We start from the raw sequence: 24,168 nt of genomic DNA, 5'->3' as shown, positions 1-24,168 counted from the left end.
TATTTAATTATTTTTAAATATATCTGTGTCTCACAAAAATATTTAATTTGAAAAAAAAAAGGATCAAAAATCTTCAAAAGCAATGGTGCAGACTATCACATTTCGCGCAATCTTAACCTTGAATCAGTTCGTAGGATTTTCGTATAAATTTTATGTGTTATTACGATTATTTTTGTTCTCTCTGCCAAAGTATGGAGAAATACAACAGGCGTCCAACTGGCTTCCGACTCCGTATTAACGCTATGAAAGAGAAGGCATAGTAGTGAACTTGACATGCCAGTTGTTTTTCTCTGCCCTAGTTTGATATTTGTTGACATCGTGCGGTGTTATTTCTGGTCAGAAGGGAAGGCTAGCACCAAAAAATTTATTTGGTATTTTGAACGACAAAATAAAATGGTTTCGCAATTCTCGAATATTAACATTACAGATAGTTCTGTTATCAAAGCTTGAGGAAGAAAATACTTGGTGGGTGGGGTTGAATTAAAAAAAAGTAGAGGAAGAAAGAGATTTGAGAGTTACGATACGGTCGAGCGTGAAGTTCTCTAAGGAAATATAAACAGGCAACAAGAAAGTCCATGATGTCCTATCGATGATTTATCAAACATTTGCTTGTCACAGATAGGGAGGTCATAATCCTACTGTAATAGGCAACTATACACCACGCTTGGAATAATGTGTCCAAATATGGATACCGCACCTAAAAAAAAAAAAAAAAAAAAAAGAAACATCAAGCAGCTGCTTGAAAGGAATCTAAAAACCGGCACCCCACTGATGAGATCTGTAAAAGGGTGCCCATATAACGAAAGACTTAAATATATCGGCTACAGATCCTAGCAACCAGGCACCTTAGAAGGGGACCTAACTGATATCGATAAGGCTTGAGAAGAGGTAATAAACTTAATAAAGACGAAATTTTCATTTCATGAGATTCCAAAACTAGAGGACATAAATTCTAACTACAGGAAAGAGAATTAGTACTAAATTTAGACTGGATTGTAGGAAGTTTACTTTTAGCCATCAAACTTATGAATTACGGTAATAAGTTACCTTACCTCCGGGAGAAGTTGAGCTGACAGCTTGGAAATATTTAAAGGTCAGCAGGATAGTTACCTACTCGAAGAAGGAAATATACAGTTTGCTTATTTTCATATATTTTATCATTATTCCTGCGCGCACGCACACAATTATTGAAACTAGTCCAAGACATGAAATAAAGGCAAGTAAAGTTATGTAAAGTAGATTAACATAACAAATTAACACTATAGGAATACATGGAAAATTAGATAATCAAGGTATCTAACATGCTACCAGTCGTATAAAGAGAGAAATAACCAAATGCAAGCTAAGAATGCAAATATAAACCAAGTATGACGATAGAGCTAGAGGGGGCAAAAAGAAATAGGCTGGTTAATTAAACAAGTGGGGGAAATAGTAAGAGTACTGTGAGCTAAAACAAAGAGAAAGCCCTAAAACACCACACGGCTAATAAAATTAATGCCACCAATTATTAGTAAGAGGATACACTCAATGGTACGTTACCAAGGCTAGCCATTCAGTACATCCAAATAATAATTAGCAGACGGTGTCTGCTTCTAACTGTACGCATCAGCTAATTATTATTTGAAAGATAGGCCATGAGGCCTTAGTGAGAAAAATAATTTGTTAACAATTTAGTAGACAGACAGAATAACAGCTAGCCCAATAGATAGCAGTCAGAACAATTTATATGCAAATTAATCCAATTTTATAATTATATAAAAATACAGCGAGAGAGAGAGAGAGAGAGAGAGGGTTAGAAGTGGGTATGCAATAAGCAGATGCTAAATTAGGCGAAATGAAAGAGTAGAAATAGAATAGTAACAGTCCCACAATCACTCTTGAATTACTCTATCATCATATGTAAAAATTAGAATAAGAAGTGAAAAGAGAAGAGCACAGTTTTGCCCATAGAACTCTGACATACCGGACAGTAACCGCTTTTCCCATAAGGTGAAGCCCTGGTATATAAGTAAGCATAAAGTAATAAAAAAGATCAGTAATACTAAGCATCATGAAATGGTTACGTTTCTTCACCATTGATCCGTTCCTCAACCTACATAACAAGATGTCTTGAAAATCACTACTTCCCAGGGAAACGGGATGCATTTTTTGTAATAAGGATAGGTGGACTAGAACCAGATTACTGCTGGGAGCAACAATTAATGATGTCACCAACATATTTTCAGATTTTAAGGTCGGTAAAGAGAATATTATTATTCATTTGGAGAATAATGATATTCAACACACGCGATTATTATATTGGAAACTCTCTAAGTGTAAGTACTGATATATATCAAGGACTTCGGTGTCCTATTTCGATCCCATACCTCTTCCCATGTTGATCACGTAATATCTCAGAGTTACAAGTTTCTTGGATGAATTAAGCGTTCTTCCTTGATTTTCAACAGTGACAAAGTTATAATTCTTCTCCACAAGCAGCTCATACTTCCCATTTTTGATTGTGATATTATTTGGTCTCCACAACAGGAATATCTTTCTCACAGATCTGAGAGAATTCAAATTAAATTCGTGATATTCTTATACTTTTCAAATCGCCTTTTCTTTCACCGTCGAAACTGTGGAGTTTCTGTCGTCACTTCAGAATTGTTCCTCTTCACTCCAGAAAACAACTCCATGGGTTTCTTTTTACTTATGATACAATAAACTATATTATCGATTCTCCATCTCTTCTTGAACAAATACCTTTCACTTATGACAGTAATGACAGTACACTGCTGCAACAGGATCTAGAAAAGTTGAGCAGATGGGCTGAGTAGTGGCAACTGAAGTTTAACATTGACAAATGTAAAGCACTGCATATGGGAAGCAGTAACCCCAGAGTAACGTATCAACTCTGTGGTACTACACTGACAGTGGTAGAGAGTGAAAAGCACCTGGAGGTAATTGAGCAGGCAGATATGAAGTTTTCTGAGCAGTGCAGACGGTCTGCAAGAGTAGCTCATGGTGTATTGTCAATGATATACAGAAATTTTTCTATTAGGGATAAGGAGGTGATTATCCCCTTATACAAGACAATGGTCAGGCCACACCTTGAGTACTGTATAGAGGTCTGGAGGCCTCATTTTAAGAAGGATGTAGAGCAACAAGATTAGTGAATGGAACAAAGGGTTGCTCTTACGAAGAAAGGCTTAAGTTTTGCAAATTACAGTGTCTGGAGACTAGGCATCTGCGAGGTGATCTTATTGAGGTGTATAAAGCCTTGAATGGTTTGAGCATGCTCAATGCTGATGGGAATTTTCCTCTTGCTCAGAATAATCGCCTGAGAGGTCATAAATTTAAATTGAGAAAAGGCAGTTGTAGAATAGATGTGTGGAAGTTTCCTTTACCCAGCAGGTGGTTGATTGCTGGAACAAACTTCCATCTTTCGTTGTAGAAGTTGATAACTTAAACAGATTCAAGGCAGAACTAGACAAACATTTGGAGCGAGTGGATGGGTGAAATGAGAAGGGTGTGGGTGTTTTTTTTTTTTTTTTTTTTTTTGGCTAATGCTATATAAGCTTGCTTTCTTGCATCATGTGCCCTTGCTAATGCTAATGCTAAACCCCGCTTTAATTCTGGTTATAAAACTAATTTTTCACTGCTTGTCCGTCGTACTCAACATTTACTTCGAAGTCCTCTTTACCGTTTCCTTCATGTATTGAATAATCACAATATTGATTTTACAGTTAAACCGTCTATATATAAGAAATGCTCTTTACTCTGTTTTGTTAATCAAATTTTTACATATTTCAATACTAGTTTTGTATTGATTCTCTGTAATTCTCAGCGTTCTCACCATTATTTAGGTTTAGAGTCTGCGTGCCCTTTGGATGAAAAGTTGATAAATACATACAAAAATTATCTTCAGGGTTGATTGCCCGGTTAACAAACACTTTATCCAGAATCTTCCGCGTGTACAAAATATTTTTATTGGTCTCAACAAACAACTTTTCCCTTTGCTTAAGAGAAGCAGTGCGTTACCTGCCTTCGTATTAGATATCCACCAACTGAGAAATGTCTCATCAAAGTTTCTTGCGACGACCGACTAACGGGTTAAAATAAATTTATTAAAATAAAAATACAATATATACATAAGATAAAAGCGTTAAAATACAATAAGATAAAAGAGTTAAAATATATATAATAAAAGCGGTAAAATATATAGTAGCTTTCGAAGCGAAGCGCCTCTTCATCAGCTAGTCTTTGACTGGTTGACTTCAGTATATATTAATGGTTACAATAGCTCAAGTCAGCTGGGCATGATCATGTATCACGAGTCTGGTGTCGGTAAAGCAGAATTACGTGCACGTGATGATCGCCAGCGCTCATCGCACTGCAATACAGTACATTCTATAATAGGGTGTAAATGTACTCCCCTCGTCCGATTCATAGTATTATTATTGGTGGCTGTGTGTAATGCTTCAAGCCATGAGCGCTGGCGGTAATCAGGTGAATAGTCGACGATTTCAATATCCCGTTGGGGATCAAGATTGTGCTGCTCAACCCAATAATGTTCGGCGACTGCGGAGCGTTCAAAATTAGCGGTTCGCAAAGCCACCTCATGTTCAGAAACCCGATCTTTCAATCTTCTACCAGACTCACCTATAATCGCCAATAAAATAACCACACTGCAGGGAGCCACAAGCTCCACATCCTCTCTTCAATACGGATTTAGGCAAGGGCTTGGATGCGAAGACGCCTTATTAGAACTCCACCACCTCATTGACTGCTCCACTTCCAAGTACGTTATGGCAATCTTTATCGATTTTGAGGGCGCTTTTGATACTTTATGGTGGGAGAGTGCCCTCAGTAGACTCCGTTCCAATCACTGCTCTCTTCAGCTTTATAAACTTGTTGAAACTACTTTGCCGATCGCACCGTCACCGTCATCACTAAAAGCAAAGATTCACAAATCTGTCTCCCGTGATTGTCCCCAAATCAATTTTGGGTCCCTTGATTTGGAACCTAGTTCTCGATGATTGGCTGCTTAGGACGACTGAATTTCAAAATGTGCAACAACTTGCGTATGCAGATGACATTATCATTTTAGTGAATGGAAACTCAAGATCTGAATTACAACTCTATGCCAATAAAGTACTCTTTGAACTATCATCCTGGTCCTCTAAGAACAAATTAAAATTATCCTCAACCAAATCGAAGGTCGTGATTTTTAAACACAAATTAGACTATGGCAGACCACCAGTTGTAAAACTTGACAAGAAATCACTTCCACTTGTCCGAAGCACCAAATTTTTAGGAGTCATCATCGACGACCGCTTTTCCTTTACTGAGCATATTCAACATCTGTCCGTCAAAGTTAAGAGTTTTACCGTAATGCTGCTCCAAATTACCAGACAAGACTGGGGATTGAACACAAAACCCTACATCTATTTTATAATGCTGCCATAATCCCAATTACAACCTATGCTGGCAGACGTACTGCACTCAAAACTGTACAAACCAAGTTATCCACTATTCAACGTTGTTTTCTCCTTAGCCTACTTCACGTTTGCCGAACAGCATCAATTTCAACCTTACAGACTCTTGCAAGCACTATACCACTTTATCTGCATGTTGTGTTTAGAGGGCTTTGCTTTTACATCCGCAAAGGCATTTCTACGGAATTTCAGGGAATCATTGTTAACCCTCAGGCCGATCCCAAAACTGAGCGAACCAGATGCTGGAATTTGTTAGTGAACACCTGGCAGAATATATGGAATTCTACCGAAAAAGGAGCTATCACCAAAAACTTCGTTCCCGACGTAACTGCACTACTCTCATAATCCACCAGAAAATGGTTTTCACCCTCACTGTTTAACTCCTACATACTAACTGGGCTACCGGAAGACTCTTCTCACGTACTTTTTGGATGCTCCATTTACGACGATCTAAGATCGGCTCTTAAGGCAACAGTACTAAACTTGTGTCCCGGAGTTGAGAAGATACTCATTTCTGTCAACAATTTCCAGGCCCTTCAAAGCTTCTGCAATGCAGTTTTTAATCGCAGGAATGCTCTCAACCTCAATGTTAATTCAAGAAATCAAACTGAAAACACATCATAAATCATAATACAACTGTGCGCAGCCTCGTCGTCCTGATGACGTCATATACAAAATTGTTGTGGTTTTCAAGAACACGCAAAGATTTTATCAGATGCTGCACTTTTCTGACTCATCCTTTATCAAGACTCTCTTCAACTAAACCTCTGCTCAGTGATACCGTCATCGACCAGAGACTTCTGACACCACTCCAGATTAACAGAATTCAGAATTATATCTAGACCTTGTTCTGTCGATCATGATTGAATGACATTACTACTTCTGTTTGACAATACACCTTTTTCTCTATGTGGACCACTTTGGGCAGCACTGCATAAAGACGTGGGCAAGAAATGGATAAAGATTTTATTTTATTTTTTTTATTTTATATATATTTTTTTATTATTATATATTTTTTTTACTTTATGCTATTCTCATCCTTATTTCTTCGTTTTCTGCTGTCCTGTCTCCTGGGAGTGTGTGTGTGTGTTATTTGTTTTTTAGGAGCATTAGCAACTAAGGCCATATTGCTCCGGGATATGCGGCGGTTATTCCCTGACCTCTCCGCATCCTCCGTATTTGGTGGTGACGGGCTCGAACCCCGGTCTAATCAAGAAGCGTGTGCTACGCACTGCTGCTCCTTCCCACCTGGCTACGGAGGTGTGTGTGTGTGTGTGTGTGTGTGTGTGTGCTCGCTGTTTCCGGCTTGCTGGCACTTGGTTCTTTTGAATGGCTCCAAACCCTCTTTGGACATTCAGTACGTGACTGTTGAGGTTGGCCATGGTTCCTGCGCAGTTGTGGCCTACCTCCCCGTGAGATAGACGGACACTGGGCAGGCTTCACACACTGCAGGAACATAACGTTACACACATTTCTGGCCTGTTACAGTGCTCTGTAACCATCACAGTGTACAAACACGGAGTTGAACTCTCGTTCAGGTGCATCCTACATAAGAAACTATACATGTCTACATAACACCCCCACAATCCGGACACGTAATACGGTATACGGAATCACTCCGTAGGAAAGGAGGAACAGGTGTTTTCTTAGAAATCCCTTAGAAATAATGGATTGTAATTTCCTCCCCGGAAGTTGCACGCATCATATATGATGGAGATGCAAAATCCTAACAAGACGTTCCGATACACCCGGATAATAGGGAATGTAGGCGGTGGAGATAAAGTTCTTCCATGGTAGAGATAAAGGTTCTTCCATGGCGGTAGAGATAGAGTAGGCCGCCGTAGCCTAGTGGTCAGGCGCGCGGGTGCATAAGTACACGTGCCTTGAGTGACCGGGGTTCAAGCCCGTGACTACTGAATACGGTGCTGTTTCTTGTATTCTGTCTATCTTGTTAACTCCTCTGACCGTTTGGTCGTCCTGGAGTATAAACAGAAAATTTATTTATTTATTTTATTTATTTATAAAGTTCTTCCATAGCGATATTGGCCACGATAGGACTAGCAGGGGCACCCATAGCTCTGCCCTGCATTTGGCGTCATACACCTATACCTATACACCTACGTATGAACTTTCTAAACATGTTGCCAAGTTATTAGCACCCCTTGTTGGGAAAACTGTTTACAATGTTTCCAATAGTACGCATTTTCTGCGTATTATTAAAGATTTTATTATTTCTGAGAGCGAGGTTATGGTTTCCTTTGATATGGTTTGGCGCCTCCGTAGCCAGGTGGGAAGGAGCAGCAGTGCGTAGCATACGCTTCTTGATTTAGACCGGGGTTCGAGCCCGTCACCATCAAATACGGATGATGCGGAAAGGTCAGGGAATGACCACCGCATATCCCCGGAGCAATATGGCCTTAGTTGCTAATGCTCCTAAAAACCAAATAACAAACAAACAAACTTGATATGGTTTCTCTGTTCACTTCTGTTCCTGTACAACAAGCCATTTCCAGCGCGAGACGTCTTTTCAGCAGGAATGCCACATTGGGAGATAGAATGTTGTTCTCTACAGATGATATTTGTACTGCTCTCAATCTCTGTTTAACGGAAGGGTGTGATCATGTTCAATGGCTCTCTGTTTCGCCAAATACAGGGCACAGCTATGGGTGCCCCTGTTAGTCCTATCGCCTTGGAAGAACTTGAGAGTCAGATTTTCTTGAATTTACCAATTCCTATCACTCACTGGTGTCGTTATGTTGATGATATTTTTGTAATTGTACCCCGGGGATCAGAATCTGGGCTGCTGCAATATCTCAATTCCCTGTCGCCCGTCATTCAGTTTACGATTGAACTAGAAGTTGATAATACCCTTCCTTTTTTTTTTTTTTTTTTGGATGTGTTAGTCCAACGAGTGGATCCGCGTTTAGTAACTACCATTTTTATGAAGCCAATGTGCGCAGGCCAATTTACCAATTATGGCTTTTCGCACGCCCCTGGTCATTTACGTAGCACTGCGCGTACATTATTCTCCGGCGCTTGGATGCACTCTAAATAAAATAAATAAATTTTCTGTTTATACTCCGGGACGACCAAATGGTCAGAGGAGTTCACAAGACAGACAGAATACAAGAAACAGCACCGTATTCAGTAGTTCGACTGGTAACAGGCAATTGGAGATTTCAAAAATTAGGGCGGAGCTTTCAAATTGAGGCTATCCACTTCACGTTCTAGATAGATGTGAGCTTCAGTTTCACGAATTTGTTACGAAATCTAACCCGCCTCGAGCCAATCAATTTATCTCTACCGCCTACATCCCCTATTATCCGGGCATATCGGAACGTTTTGTTAGGATCTTCCGTCTCCATCATATACAATGCATGCAACTTCCGGGGAGGAAATTACAATCCATTATTTCTAAGGTGAAAACACCTGTTCCTCCTTTCCTAAGGAGTGATTCCGTATACTGTATTACGTGTCCGGATTGTGGGGGTGTTATGTAGGTGAGTCTGGTTGAAGATTGAAAGATCGGGTTTCTGAACATGAGGTGGCTCTGCAAACCGCTAATTTTGAACGCTCGGCAGTCACCGATTATTATTGGGTTGAGCAGCACAATCTTGATCCCCAACGGGATATTGAAATCGTCGATTATTCACGTGATTACCGCCAGCGCTCATGGCTTGAGGCACTACACATAGCCACCAATAATAGGGAGTACACCCTATTATAGAATGTACTGTATTGCAGTGCGATGAACGCTGGCGATCATCACGTGCACGTAATTCTGCTTTACCGACACCAGACTCGTGATACATGATCATGCCCAGCTGACTTGTGCTATTGTAACCATTAATATATACTGAAGTCAACCAGTCCCAGACTAGCTGATGAAGAGGCACTTCGCTTCGAAAGCTACTATATATTTTAACGCTTTTATCTTATTGTATTTTAACGCTTTTATTTTATTTCTATTTTATCTTATGTATATATTATATTTTTATTTTAACCAGTTAGTCGGTCGTCGCAAGAAACGTTGATGATATAATGCAACCTGACGTACAAGGCCTGTTTTCTAATGAGAAGTTTCTGTGGAAATTCATTATTTCGCTATCTCTTCCATCTATTTTATTTATTTATTTATTATGTAACCACCCTACGAATATAGGTGGCGCTACGATCACACTGTCCTTGGTGAACTCTATGTACACTTGGAGGAAGTAACCAATTGTCCACAGCAATTTAACCTCGAAAAGCCGTGCATGGTAAAAAGTTTTTTTTTTTTTTTCTCGTTGTCATGGAAACTCAGGTTTCCAGGCGCGACATTTCTTTATATGACGTCCGCTGCGGAGTTCAAAGGAAACGGACAGACGTCACTCAGCACCACTGTTCAGTAGAGGATAATAAAGTTCTCCATAAAAAGTCAATGAGGTACTGGGCCTCATTTGACCCCGAGTAATTTCCCTACGAAGAAATAGAATTGGCATAGTTCCTGTGGGGCGAAAAACCCTACTTTTAGTTGATTTTGACCGGAAATATCTCTCTCTCTCTCTCTCTCAGCACAGCTGCTGACGTTTTCACTATATGAAAACGAAACTACTGTACGTTTAGATGTAAACGTACAATAGTTTTTCCTTTATCTCCCCTGTAAATGTTAGTTTCCCATGATTTACTTGTTTGATCAATATTGCGTATAAGCATAACAAATCAACAAGAATTATAGTAATTAGGATACAATATAACTTCTACTTACAAACTCAAATAAGCAATTCTTAACTATTTGTATATCGTATCTGCTTAATCATCACATTTCACTGCTCGATTGAGAATTGAAAGCAAAAAAAGACTGAGCGGTGGGGGAGATGTCATGAATAAGAGTCATCATCATCAGCCATTTTCAATCCACTGCAGGATGAAGGCCTCTCCAGCAACTTTCCAGTTCCTTCTGTTTTGAGCACTGGCCATCCATTTACTACGCACAAACTCTTGAATTGCATCTATCCAACTCTGCCTTTGTCTTCCAGGTTTTCTTCTAGCTCATCTTGGATACCATTCTGCTATTTTCTTAGTCCATCTGTCATCATGTCTTCGAGCTATGTGTCTTGCCCAAGACCATTTTAGTTCTTTAGTTTTGATAAGAATGTCCTTTACTTGAGTTTGCTGCCTAATCCACGTGTTTCTCTTCTTATCTAACAGTCTGATTCCAAATATGTTTGTTTGTTATTTGGTTTTTAGGAGCATTAGCAACTAAGGCCATATTGCTCCGGGAATATGCGGTAGTCATTCCCTGACCTTTCCGCATCCTCCGTATTTGGTGGTGACGGGCTCGAACCCCGGTCTAATCAAGAAGCGTGTGCTACGCACTGCTGCTCCTTCCCACCTGGCTACGGAGGCGCCCAATTCCAAATATAATTCGTTCCATTCTTCGCTGTGTAGTTCTCAGCTTCTCTTCCATTCTTTTGGTGAGTACCCAAGTTTCACTTAAATAAGTCATGGTGGGAAGTATACACTCGTTCATTATTTTACGTTTCAGACAAACTGGGATATTGCTCTTCAGTATGTGACTATATTTCCTGAATGTTATCCATCCAAAATTTATTCTTCTCTTGACTTCTAGCCATTTATCATTATTACAGCTAATAACTTGTCCCAGATAAGTATATGACTCCACCTTTTCAATTACTGCTCCTTCAATCATTATTTCCCTTTCTGTGACATACTTGTTCATCATTACTTTTGTTTTAGCCATATTCATCTTTAGCCCAAAATCCTTACTAACTGTGCATAACTGATTAAGATTTTCCTCTAATTCTTTGAGATCGTGGCTTATGACCATAATGTCATCTGCAAATCCTAAATGGTTTAGATACTCTCCGTTCACATTGACTCCTTTCTGCGACCAGTCTAATCTTCTGAAAGCTTCCTCAATGGCAACAGTAAACAGCTTCGGATATATTGTGTCTCCTTGTCGAACTCCTTTCTCGATTTGAAATTTCCTACTGTCTTTGTCTAGTCTAATAAAGGAGGTAGCACTCTCAAATATTTTCTTCAAAATCATAATATATGGGGTTTCTATGCCTTGTCTTTCCAGTGCCCGAAACATTGCCTTATGCTGTATGGAGTCAAATGCCTTTTCATAATCCACAAATGCCAGGCATAATGGTGTTTTATATTCATTTGCTTTCTCCATTAGCTGTGATATTACATGAAGGTGATCCATAGTTGAGAATCCTGTCCTAAAGCCAGCTTGCTCTTTCGGTTGATTCTCATCAAGTGTTCTTTCTAATCTGTTAGTAACGACCCTTGTGAACAATTTGTAGATGTGGGATAACAGGCTAATTGGTCTATAATTTCCAATTTCTGATTGATCTCCTTTCTTATGCAGCAAAACTATGATTGCATAATTCCACTCCTTGGGCATCACACCTTTTCTAATGCACCTTGTGAAGAGTCTTGCCAGTTTTGGTGTTATGTTTCTTCCTCCCAATTTTAACAACTGTACAGTAACTTCATCTTCCCCCGGGGCTTTCTGATTCTACATTTTCTTGAATGCATGTTCTACCTCATCAGGAAGAATATCGGGTATGTCGTATGTGTTGCTAATTTCCGACCCATCTTCCGCACTGCTGGCATCATTCCCTCGCTCCTTGTATAATTCTCTATTTGAATTATGCCTTCTCTGCTGTTTATAAGTAAACCATCGCTATTCTTCAGTTTCAGTATCATTTGTCTTTCTGTATTACTGCTCATGGTTGCTGATTTAAATCCTTTGTTTTCCCTTAAAGCTTGTTCTACTTTTCTTGTGTTAAATCTTCTTATGTCCTCTCTGAGTCTCTTTCTAATGGCTTTGCATAACTCAGTATACTCAATTTTCTCGCTGTCAGTGTTTTTCTTCCTCTTCATTTGTCTTCTTCGGTTCATCATGACAAGTGTTTGACTAATTTTTTCTTCTTTGGATTTCCTTTTCCTTATAGGTTTCTTGTGCTTTATCACTTTCAGAAAGTTGTAATATTCCTTGTCGATATCTTGGTCCTGAGCAGTCTGCAGAAACTCAAACTTGTTCTTAAGTTCCAGTACATACTGCTTTTTCTCCTCCTCTGTTATCTCAAAGACCTTTGTATTATTTACTCGAGCCAGTTTTTTCCTTTCCTTTCCTACATTTATATCAAGTGTACATCTTACCATTCTGTGATCACTTCCAACATTTACCTTATTCAGGACGGTAACATCATTCACAATATATCTTCTGTAAGTGAGAATGAAGTCGATTTCATTAGTTGTTTATCCATTTGGACTCTTCCTTGTCCACTTTCTGTTCACCCTTTTCTTGAAAAAAGTGTTCATTACTGACAATCCTTGAGATTCTGCAAATTCCACAAGTCTTTCACCTCTTTCATTTCTTTCACCAATTCCAAAATTTCCTATAGTTCCCCTTTCTGCGCTGTTTTGTCTTTTTCCAACCTTAGCATTGAAGTCCCCCATAATAATAGTGTAGTAGATTTTCTGCTCATATAGAAGACTCTCAATTTCGGTGTACATTTCTTCAACCTCTTCATCATCATGGCTCGATGTTGGTGCATAAATCATTATAATCTTTAGCTTGTACCGCTTAGAAATCTTGAGTATTAGTCTTGACACCCTTGGTGATGTACTTTTGAATTCCAAAATGTTGTTTTTAAAATCTTTATGGACCAGAAACCCAACTCCACCTTCACTCCTTTCTCCATTGGTGTACAGCAGATTTCCACTTGATAAATTTATAAGTGATTCATTTCTTCTTCTTGTTTCAGCCAAACCGATGATATTCCAATAAGACATTCCAATATGAATAAGAGTAAGAGGTAATAACTAATTTATTTTTGTGACAGGCACTATTAGATGGACACCGTTTTATGCTGCAGTGCGTGATCGTGCAAGACTTTCTTGATGCCAACTTAAAAAATATAACAGCAAATAATGTCTTGTTTTCATAGTAGTAACGACTGACCTGGCATGAAATGTGATAAATATGCATCACTTCGCTTGACATTTTCCTAAGCTTGAAGCAAAACTGAAATTTCAAACGTTGCTCGTCCATTCTCGCACGACTAGTTCTAATCGACCGATGCACAATCGTCGACGTCGACCCATCCCAACGACAGCTTGGGGTAATTCTAACTTTGGAGAATCTATGGCAAGGCATATAGCTCCGTAAATGATATAGCTACTATATAACATAGCGCCCTGTATTAATTCCGAACACAAGTTTCAGCATTAACTGTTACCGACAAGTAATGAAATACTATAAATACTAGATATGAATACATATAAAGGCTCTTTTGATCGTGATCACCGCGGCATCGTGAGCAACTTGGGGGGGGGGGGTTGAATCGAATTTTTTTGAAAAAATTGCCCCAAATTTCATTATTAAAAGTAAGTGGAATATATGTATTTCTTGCCAAACTCTACCCCAAATGAAATCAGCTTTATTTATTGGGGATGAGGAGGGTGGCTGTGTCGAAATTTAAGAAACCACTGTCGAAGACGCTTGTAATATATTCCCCACCATCAATTACCAACCAATCAGATGATAACGTCCTCATTAGTATTATAAACATTATCTCTGACCATCAATCGACAGGTCTTAACCGTCAAGATTTTAAATAATAAAATAAAGGGCAAGGGGAGAAGATGAAAGAAAATTTTCGTATATACTCCGGGAAAGCCAGGAGTGATCAGGGATCAACCGTATGAACAGCAGTTCACAAGCATTTTTAGATATCATGTGAATTTGAATTTCAGGAAAGCTTTTAATGCTGCTGCACATAATAAACTGCTGTACAAATTTGAGCAGTGTGGCGTCAAGGGAAAGTTACTATTATGAAAAAAGATGGTTGAGTGGGAGAAGACAGAGGTGTTAATCAATGGACGCTGCTCTTCGTGGACTAATGTTATTAGTGGAGTCTGCCAAGGTTCGGTGTTGAGCCTATTGGTGTTTTCTATATTTATTAATGATACTGATGAAGGTATATCATGCTTAATATCTAAGTTTGCAGATGATAGGCAGGTTGGTTAATAACAGTAATAACGTATGCTACTGCAACAGGATCTAGAAAAATTAGGCAGATGGGCTGAGAATTGGCAACTGAAGTTTAACATTGACACTGACAAATGCAATGTAATGCATATGGGTAGCAGTAACCCAAGATTAATGTACCAACTGTGCAGTACTCAAGGTAACGGAAAATGAAAAAGTCCTGGCGGTAATTGTTTGTTTGTTATTTGGTTTTTAGGAGCATTAGAAACTAAGGCCATATTGCTCCAGGGATATTCGGTGGTCATTTTCTGACCTTTCCGCATCATCCGTATTTGTTGGTCACGAGCTCGAACCCCGAGTCTAATCAAGAAGCGTGTGCTACGCACTGCTGCTCCTGCCCACCTAGCTACGAAGGCGCCGGGGGTAATTGTGCCGTCAGATATAAAGTTCTCTGAACAGTACAGACAGGCTGCCAGGACAGCTCATTGGTTTTTGCCAATGATGCACATGACTTTTGCTAGGAGAACAAACGGGTGCTCTTACCAAGAAAGGTTTCAGTTCTGCAAATTTTAGCCTCTGGAGACTAGGCACCTGCGAGGTGATCTCAATGAGGTCTTTAAAGCTTTGGATGGACTGAGCATGCTCAATGCTGATGGAATTATTTATTTATTTATTTATTTATTGTACTAAGCGGTCTCAGCCAGCTGTCCTGGCATCCCCGCCACTAATCACAATACTGTACACATAATTAAAGACTTACAGCACTAATTCCCACTCCATTACAAGACATTAAAGGTCTGTGCTTCATGTACCAGCACATTATAAGACATTGGAGCCCTGCAGTTCATATAAAATGAAATTGGAGTTCCTGCAACAAAAAAGTAGCTAGTGAGAAATTGCCGTCAGTGCATACAATTTCAATGTAATGTAGAGTCTGAGAAAAAAGTCTTTTTAATAAATGAAATATAACCCGGAAAGCTGAATTCCACACTGTGGGAGCATTCTCCAAAGTAAATTGCAGTCAGACTGTATACGTATTCTTCAAAGTAAATTGTAGTTAGAAGATGAACACGGATATGTTGAAAATGGGTCTTCATAAGCGTTGCAATATGCTTAGTTAGACGTTGACGTTTCCAATGGACTCGTCGAGTACACTGGCTAAAAAGACCAATCAGTGATGAAATGCACAACCAGAAGCACCAATCCTCGTCGAGTGCTTAGACCTGAGACCACTAAGGGAAGTACCTGTCCTTCTCGAATACTCTGTCTTGAAAAAGCACTCAGTGATGAAATGTGGGTTAACTAGAGATGAACTGGCCTATTTGTACTAGTTCTCTTGATCATTAGAAATAGCGTAACCTACTTAACATATTGTCGAGAGGTTATATCATATTTTACAGTATAATCCCCCTTTTTCTTGATGGGATATGTTTTTTATTGTACGTTGTTAAATAACTATAAATACAGGAACTGCCCGACTTACATAAGGGTTGCGTTCCGCGAAACCCTACGTAAGTCGGAATTTTCCCTATTCTTGTGCAGCACTAGCACCTGTGCTCGCTGAATTGATTGAATCAAAAAAGAATTGTTCAACAAACATGTAAATAGAATTATTTATTGTATGTTTTCAATTTTTTATCTCATACGCAGGAAAAATTACAAAAGCGTGTAATTTAAAAATATTTGAAAATTATAAAATTACAAAATAAGAGAGGAGACAGGAATAAAGCCAGTAAATTTTTCCTCTCGAGTATCGTTGCCAAAATAGATGTCTTCAGCTGAAAAGGAAACCGCCGCGGGTGTTGAGGGCTGTGGAGATTTAGAAGGGATCGGCCGCTCAACCTTACGAAAGAACATATTAATGGATGACTGGACAGTGGCTTTTTTATTTTCATCGTAGATTTCTTTGTAGCAAGCAAGCATATCATTCACCCCTCTGTTAACTTTTAAGAATCGTTCGCTGAAGAAGTCAACTTTTCCTCAAACTTGAATAGTCCCAACAGCACAGCAATTAACAATAAAGGGGAATACCTCAATCAGTCCCTCCAACCACCATAACACCAGCATCACAGGTCATCCATTTAAGGAGTAACCACAATACCATCCAACAGACCCAATTTCTCCTAAATGAGCTTCCATAAAGCGTCAGCGGTCTCTTCAATAACTGCTTTGAATCACCTGATAGTGGAAGAAGCATCTGGAGGATGTATCGTGAGGTTAAGTAAAAACCATAGTGTTCACAGGTAGACTTCCACCTATAATCAGAACAGTACCACTCATCCTGAGTCCACCCTGTCTACCGTAATAATATTCCGTTCTAATGTAGCGCATTATGACCTTTTCGAGCCTCCCCTTTTTTTATATACTGTCATTCAGTATCTGGTACATGCTTCCCCAACTGCCACAAGATCCTCCTTCTTCTGATTAGCTCGACTGCAAAATTTCGAAGTTCGTAAAAACCTTCTTTTGTTGTTGTTGTTATTTTGTTTTTAGGAGCATTAGCAACTAAGGCCATATTGCTCCGGGATATGCGGTGGTCATTCCCTGACCTTTCCGCATCCTCCGTATTTGGTGGTGACGGGCTCGAACCCCGGTCTAATCAAGAAGCGTGTGCTACGCACTGCTGCTCCTTCCCACCTGGAACAACTAATACAGTGAAACTTCTCCTAACGGACACCTCTCGTTAACGGACATCTCTCTACAACGGACATTTTCAAATTCCCCAACTCACCTCCATTGGTTTTAACGTGTTTGCAGCTTCTAGCGGACATTCTCTGTAACGGACTCGAACAGGCAATCTGCACTGTTTCGTTTAGATTAGCACTTAATTTGATCTCCCCATAACGGACAGCGGGCGAGCTCACGGCCCTTTTTCTAGGAACGTTTCTTCCACGTATTGCCTCAATCGTGTGTTTATTTTCTATTTCCGATTCTCTGAATTTTATCAAGGTTTACGTCGCGGTTCTAAACCCTTTTTCAAGAATTTTAAGGCACGTGTAAAACTTCTGATGAATTCGGTGTGTGCAGGGAGGGGGGGGGGGGAATATGGTCGGCCTTTCGTCTTTTCAGTTTCAGTTTTCAGTTTTGTTCAGTGTCGTGTGAAGTGCACAATGTCTTCTCGTAAACATTTAACTTTAAAAGATAGTCGAACTCATTAATGCGTATGATCGGCAAAAAAAATAGTGTTCGCAATCTCGCTGCAAAATTCAAAATCGGGAAGACGCAGGTAAGCGACATCCTAAAGCAAAAAAAAAAAAAAAAATGAACTGCTCAAACAATTTTGGCAACACGTAAATGATCAGGTTCAAAAATCAATCCTGAAAACTGTTGGACTTCAAATTTGTCGCGCACGTGCTAAAAAAATTCCCATTAATGGGCCTATCGTTAGGGAAAAGGCTTTGGAGGTTGCGAAATCTATGGGAGTAAATGAGTTCAAAGCTTCTGTGGGATAGCTAGATAAGTTCAAAACTCGGCATAAAATTTCTTGGAAAACCGTAAGTGGTGAAGGTGGATCTGTTGATACTGGGGTTGTAACAGAGTGGACCGTCAAATTGGAAGATTTATGTCGTGATTTTGAAGCTAAGGATATTTACAACTGTGACGAAACAGGGTTGTTTTTTTAAAGCTCTTCCTGAAAAAACAATGAGTCTAAAAAACGAAAAGTGCCAGGGCGGAAAAATTTCTAAGGAACGCTTGACTGTACCATTGTGTACAAATATGCTGGGAGACTTTGAACAACCTCTTGTTATAGGAAACCCACAAAATACTCGTTGTTTCAAGGACATAAAGTTGAATCTTTTGGATGTTGACTGGAAGTCTAATAAAAAAGCGTGGATGACACGAGATATCATGAGCGAATGGATAAGTCACTTTAACCAAAACATGATTAGTCAAAACAGAAAAATTATTGTTTTCATGGATAATGCTGCATCTCACCCGCACATTGAATTGTCCAGCATTCAAATCATTTTTCTGCCACCAAACACATCTGCAGAGTGTCAGCCCTTGGATCAAGGGACAATAAAAAATTTTAAACTTCACTACAGAAAACGTGTTTTAAGACATCTCATTGCAAACATGAACGATGTAACATGTGCGAGTGACCTTGCAAAGAAAATCAGCATCCTTTTCTTAGATGCTGATTAGAAAACAAACTGTCGTGAACTGTTTTGTAAAGTCTGGCTTCTCAAACGCAAAAATTGAAGTTGTGAACAGCAATGTGGAGCACCACGAAGAACAAGAACTTCAACATCTATTGATAATGTACGATACTTCCGCTACAAGTGACCCTGGCTACAAAGATATAGACTCAAACCTCACTACAGAAGATGGTGCTCTAGATATCAATGACATTATCATCGATATTTTTCAAGAAGTTCCTCATGAGGATGAAGAAATGGAAGGAGGTCATTCTGTCGAAGAACATATTAACGACGAACCACCGATGAAAATAGAAGAAGCGCTCATACAAATCAATCGTTTAAAAATGTTTTTCGCTGCTGAAGAAGAAAGATACTGAAGGACTTTCAATGGTTTCTTCACTCCAAACAAATGTTGAAAACAAAATTATCAGCCGGAAGAGGGTGCAGAAGAAAATAAGTGATTACTGTATGTATTTTTCTTAAGATAAAGTCATAATATGCATAGCACAATTGTATGTATATTATTTTCAAAAATATTGTGCAAAATCTGTATATAATTTAATTTAATTTTACATTAAACGTTTAACGATTTTTCTTTCTTTCTTTTTTTTTTTCTCTCCCTCAGACTTCTTGTTAGCGGACACTTCTCTCTAACGGACACATTTTCGTTCCCCATGGCTGTCCGTTAAAGGGAAGTTTCACTGTAGTTGTTCACATCCAGGAGTAAGAGAGTGGTGATTAGGCGCTTCTTCAATTAATTATCCCTTCAAGTCACAAAACTAAACACAATCATAGAAAAGATGGTTCCAATCTCACGGGAAACCGCAAGTATAGAGTACGCTCAGTGATTCCAAATCCCTTTAACTCTGCAAAGAAGGAACTATGTCCAGTCAAAAGACAAGTTGTATGGAGATTGGATTAAACCAAGTTGCTCACTGTTTACCATTATCATTTACTATCGGAAAATAATTGTATTCATGGTCAAAGTTATTCAAATTGTAAACCCTTCTAACCAAGTGGTCGTGCCGAAGTATAAATAAGAACAATTACAATATAGTCAGTTAATTAGATACCAGTAGCACACCATATAATGCTTGAGGGGCTGCAGTTATACAGGGATCCTGAACTCTTGCAAAAGGAAAAGAAAAAAGTAAAGTTATATAAAATTTATTTAAAAAACTGGCAGTTAGGCATGGCAACAGCGAAGGATCGTGATATTCGAATTACATTCACTTTATATTCTGTGAGAAAGCGACTGGAGATGCGGAACAATGATTGACCTACTCCGTTTATCGGGGCAAAGCTGTGGCCGCGAATTACACAGTGATATAACAGTTTCAATTGTAGGAGAAAGAACAGAAGGTGGTTTAAAACTTTGAATGTAATTAAATCGCTAAATGAACGCAGTGCTATTCATGTTACATGTTAATCAAAGCATATTAAGTTCCCCACCTTTAAACTTCAACCTGCATCACCTTCTAATCTCTCGGAAAAAGTATAAAAAGAGAAAAGAGACCATTTTCGATCTATCCTTTTCTTTGTCCCGTTAGCCTTGAAGTGTCCTCTGGTGATTAGTTTTCGCGGTCGGTAACAAGTTGCCTCTGCTGACAGGATCAACTGACACTGCTTTGAATTGCTCAGCTCCCAAAGGAGGGGAAATGGCTGTCATTAAGGTAATTGCCAAGCTAAGAGCGCAGGCAAGAACATTACTGAGGCGAATCCGCAATACATTGTGTGTTGTTATGAACACACTGAGACCACACTACCATTCGCAGCCAAAATAAACTCCATTTACTTAAGCACATCATTTTTCTATTTTGTTTCTTCGACTTGAAAAGAAATATCGGTCAACGATGAGACAGTTGCTGTTGTTGTTTTAGGCGCATCAGCAACTTAGGTTATATTGCGCTGTTTATAATAGTTGCTTGTGTTCTGGGTCGATTTGTCTGTTTGCTGGGTGGGAAGGTGGAACGAGTGCAACTGAGACCAACTAACTCAGCCACGCTATGAAAAAAAAAAAAAAAAAACCATGAAAATTCCTCAAGTCGTCGACGGGATTCGAAAGTGGGTCTTTACCACTCGGTGTGGGAAGGACGGCGATTCTACCAACTGTGCTACCAACGGAGGCCATTGAAGCTGCATTCGTGCGACTATGCCTCTGGACAGATATTATTGGATCCACGTCTACTCTGCTCCCCCTCTCTGTACACGCAGATGGGAGAATACATTCATGCTCTTATTAATGTAAGACTTTTAATTTTTAAGTTCGTTAAAAAAATATTTTTACTGGTAATTTCGAAGGAAGAGAAGCAAAAGTGTGAGAATGAGGAGTAGATAATAGTGACGATTGGCTAACAAAGATGCAACCTTGAAGATAAACACACTTGAAAAATAGTCCCTTTTGACCCTTTTCTCTGCAATCAATTATGAAAGATAAGAACTATTCGACGTGCAAAAGTCGTAGATTTGATAAAAAGAAAACACTTTTATTCAGCAGTTAATCAAAAATTGCACTACAGGAACTTAGCGATTTAGGTACACGTGCATTTTCCCTCTACCAAATATTCTCGAAAAAGGAATATTTATGAAAATTTTAAATTTTACATATGAACAATAGAAAATAATAATTTTTGTTAAAAGAAAGAAATCACAGCATTGATTATAGTTAGAAACCATGTTTAAATATTCTTTCAAACCAACAGAAAAAGCTAAGCGAAAATTTCTCCACAAGTTATTAATCAATGAATGTTTGCTGTAGGAAAGGATTTTTTTTTTTTTTCAGCGAATAATCCAATTTCTGCCAACCAGCAGCGGTTTTCATTTTATTTATTGTTATTTTTTTCAGGTCGTCAAGATGGTCTGCGTTGTGTTGCTAGTGTTTGTACTCTGTTGGATGCCTTTACAAGTGGTCGTATTATATTCCCAGTTTTCGCCTTTCATGCGCTGGAGGGGATCGGTAATTCACTTTTTTATATCATGTTAATATATTTACAAGTACCAAATAATTTCAAATAAAACTTTGTGAAGAGAGAACACAACAAAAAACCCACTCAAACAATATTATGATACACTGGGTGGTGTTAATTTTATCCTATAGCCGTAAAATGTCAACTGCAGAGGAATTTGGAATTGACAAAATCCAGGTTATGCAAAAAGACAAGAACTAACAATAATTAACACAAGGATGAAATTGGTCTTCTTTCTTCTTCTTCTTCTTCTTCTTCTCTGCTATTAAATTGATTTAATGAGTAGAGCAGAGAAATAGTAAGTTTTTAATTGTGATAAGTAGATCAGCGGTTCTAATCACTTTTTGGGCATATATCTTTTTTGTGTTTAGCTAAGTAATTTTTACTTCTTAGTAAGGATAAAATTAATTTAACATTGCAATTGTTACGGTATAGCCTAATGCATATCTTGAGCTTGATAACATAATCTATATCGAAAAACAACAGCGTGATACGTATCACTCTGTTGTCTTTCATTGATAGTACTGTCAATTCATCTTGTTAAGTTTCATTGTTAATCAATTAAATTGTATTTAAACCGAATTCATGCCGAGACTACAGCAACAAAGCAGCGGGAGTGCTGCAGCTCGGAGGAGTACAGAAGGTGACTATTCTCCAACGAATCACAGCCTAAAAAATGAGCGACTAACGATTTGTTTGCAGGGCTTTCTGGAACAGGACTTGATGTAGCCAAGGAGGATGATATCTTTGTGTGTACTGGGTGCAGAGAATGTGAAGAAATTAGGCGCAAACCCAGCGTTCTGATGGGCGTTTTCGAGAGTGTGAAGAGGAGGGTAGATGCCATCGAAGGAATTAAAATGGGGACATCAAGCTCAGCTGCCCAACTCAACGCCAGAGCTCACTCTTGTGCATCAGACAATCCAACGGCAATCTTCAAGGCAGAATGCTCTGGTCCCAGTTAGTTATTGTGGGTGACTCAATTCTCGGGGAAACAGGATATGCTCTGTAAGGTGGAATAGGACCAGGGTATGTCGGTCAGGGGTAAAAGTATATGACTTTTATAGCAGATATCATCTTTTAAGTGCACAAAAAAGATATTGTTGTACACGTTGGCACTAATGACATTAAAAGTAAATCTGCGGATTACTTAACAAGTATAGTTCAATGTTGAAAAAAGTCGCCAATTAGGGTTAATGAAAGTGTCTGCAATTCTGCTCAGACGCGATAGGAGGGAGTATATGATGAAGGCCTTGTCAATCAATTCGGCCCTCGAGAGATTGTGCAAAGTTAGCGGGAAAGAATTTTTTCTCAGCGTGGTCTCTACTTGTTAACAGGAGATACTGCTTCTACAGACATGGGATACACTTAAATAGAAAGGGTGCAAGAATATTTGCTGATACTATGGAGGCAGTGTTAAGTGGGTCGAAAACTGCTAGCTGGGGGGGGGGGATTCACAGTCTAATAGATTAACAGTAACTGCGGGGAGAGGTGAAAGTGATTCCTGCACTGCTTCTATTGGAATAAGCAGCAACCTGGGATTTCAAGGACTGCTGGCGGTCATCATGAAACAAATAAATACATGGTCTGTGTTGGGTAACTAAGAATAAGAATAGGTGCATGTATATTTTGATGCTTATTCCAATAGAAGCAGTGCAGGAATCACTTTCACCTTTGCCTGCAGCTGCTGTTAAAGTACTGGTCAAGACATCAAAGGCGGATACTGTTGGGATATCAGTGACATGGTACCACAAGGATATAAAGAATGCCGAATTCGAATTCGAGGAGTACAATGTGTAGAAATGGACAGACAGCAGCCAGTAAATCAGAATGTTTTATAATGGGGGATTTTAACTTCCCAAATACTGACTGGAACTTGTGGTTGGTTACTCGCACACTAGCATGAATTTTGGGGATTTATGAGGATTGTTTGCTACAGCAGCAGCACGCTCGAGAGGCAACCAGAGGGAGTAATATTCTTGATCTGATTATCAGCAGTGTTTATTCATGCATTACGAATCTGCAGATAAAGGAACCACTAGGTGGCAGTGATCACATTGTATTGATTTGGGATTTACTTAAAGAAAGATGTCACTATCATCAGGGGTAAATAGAAGGGTTTTTTGCTTTCATAAAGGTGATTACTGTGGTCTCAAACAGTTTTTAAATTCTACAGAGTGGGACAAACTGATGATGTTACTAACAGAAAATTCTAAATGGGAAGTACCCAGAGAAGTAATCAAAGGAGCTACTGGGCTTTTCATACCACCAAAGAAATAATGTTCAAAGCTTACCCTAAATGGATGTCCAATGAACTATTGAAACACGTGGCAGGGAAGAAAATCCACGGGTTGCGTATAAATTATCAGCTGATACAGAAGCCTAGGGTAGATATAAATTAGTCTAAAATCAAGTCACAAAGTTGGTCAGGGATGCTAAGGCAGATTATGAGAAGTCTCTGGCAAAGAATTAAAAAAAAAAAAAAAAAAAACTGAAAAGACTTCTATGCTTATATTAACAGTAGAAGGGGTTGAATCACATTGGGCCACTTGATGTCTGTGGGTTAACTGTTGATG

At 39.0% G+C, this 24,168-nt stretch overlaps 1 protein-coding gene across 2 annotated transcripts in view; it reads left to right on the top strand.

The window, feature by feature from the left end:
- LOC150083766 (QRFP-like peptide receptor) overlaps positions 1–24,168 on the top strand; it is a 292,940-nt gene that overhangs the window by 188,210 nt on the left and 80,562 nt on the right. For both annotated transcript variants that reach the window (XM_090378209.1, XM_090378210.1), the window contains exon 4: positions 21,475–21,585. In XM_090378209.1, the coding sequence (XP_090234335.1) occupies positions 21,475–21,585 (111 nt within the window). The remainder of the gene's footprint in view (positions 1–21,474; positions 21,586–24,168) is intronic.

This window comes from Mastigoproctus giganteus, chromosome 7 (assembly GCF_048544385.1).
Source record: "Mastigoproctus giganteus isolate SK-2022 chromosome 7, ASM4854438v1, whole genome shotgun sequence".
Classification (NCBI taxonomy): Eukaryota; Metazoa; Arthropoda; class Arachnida; order Uropygi; family Thelyphonidae; genus Mastigoproctus; species Mastigoproctus giganteus.
The sequence above is the reverse complement of the archived record's forward strand: the minus strand, read 5'-3'. Positions and strand labels throughout refer to the sequence as shown.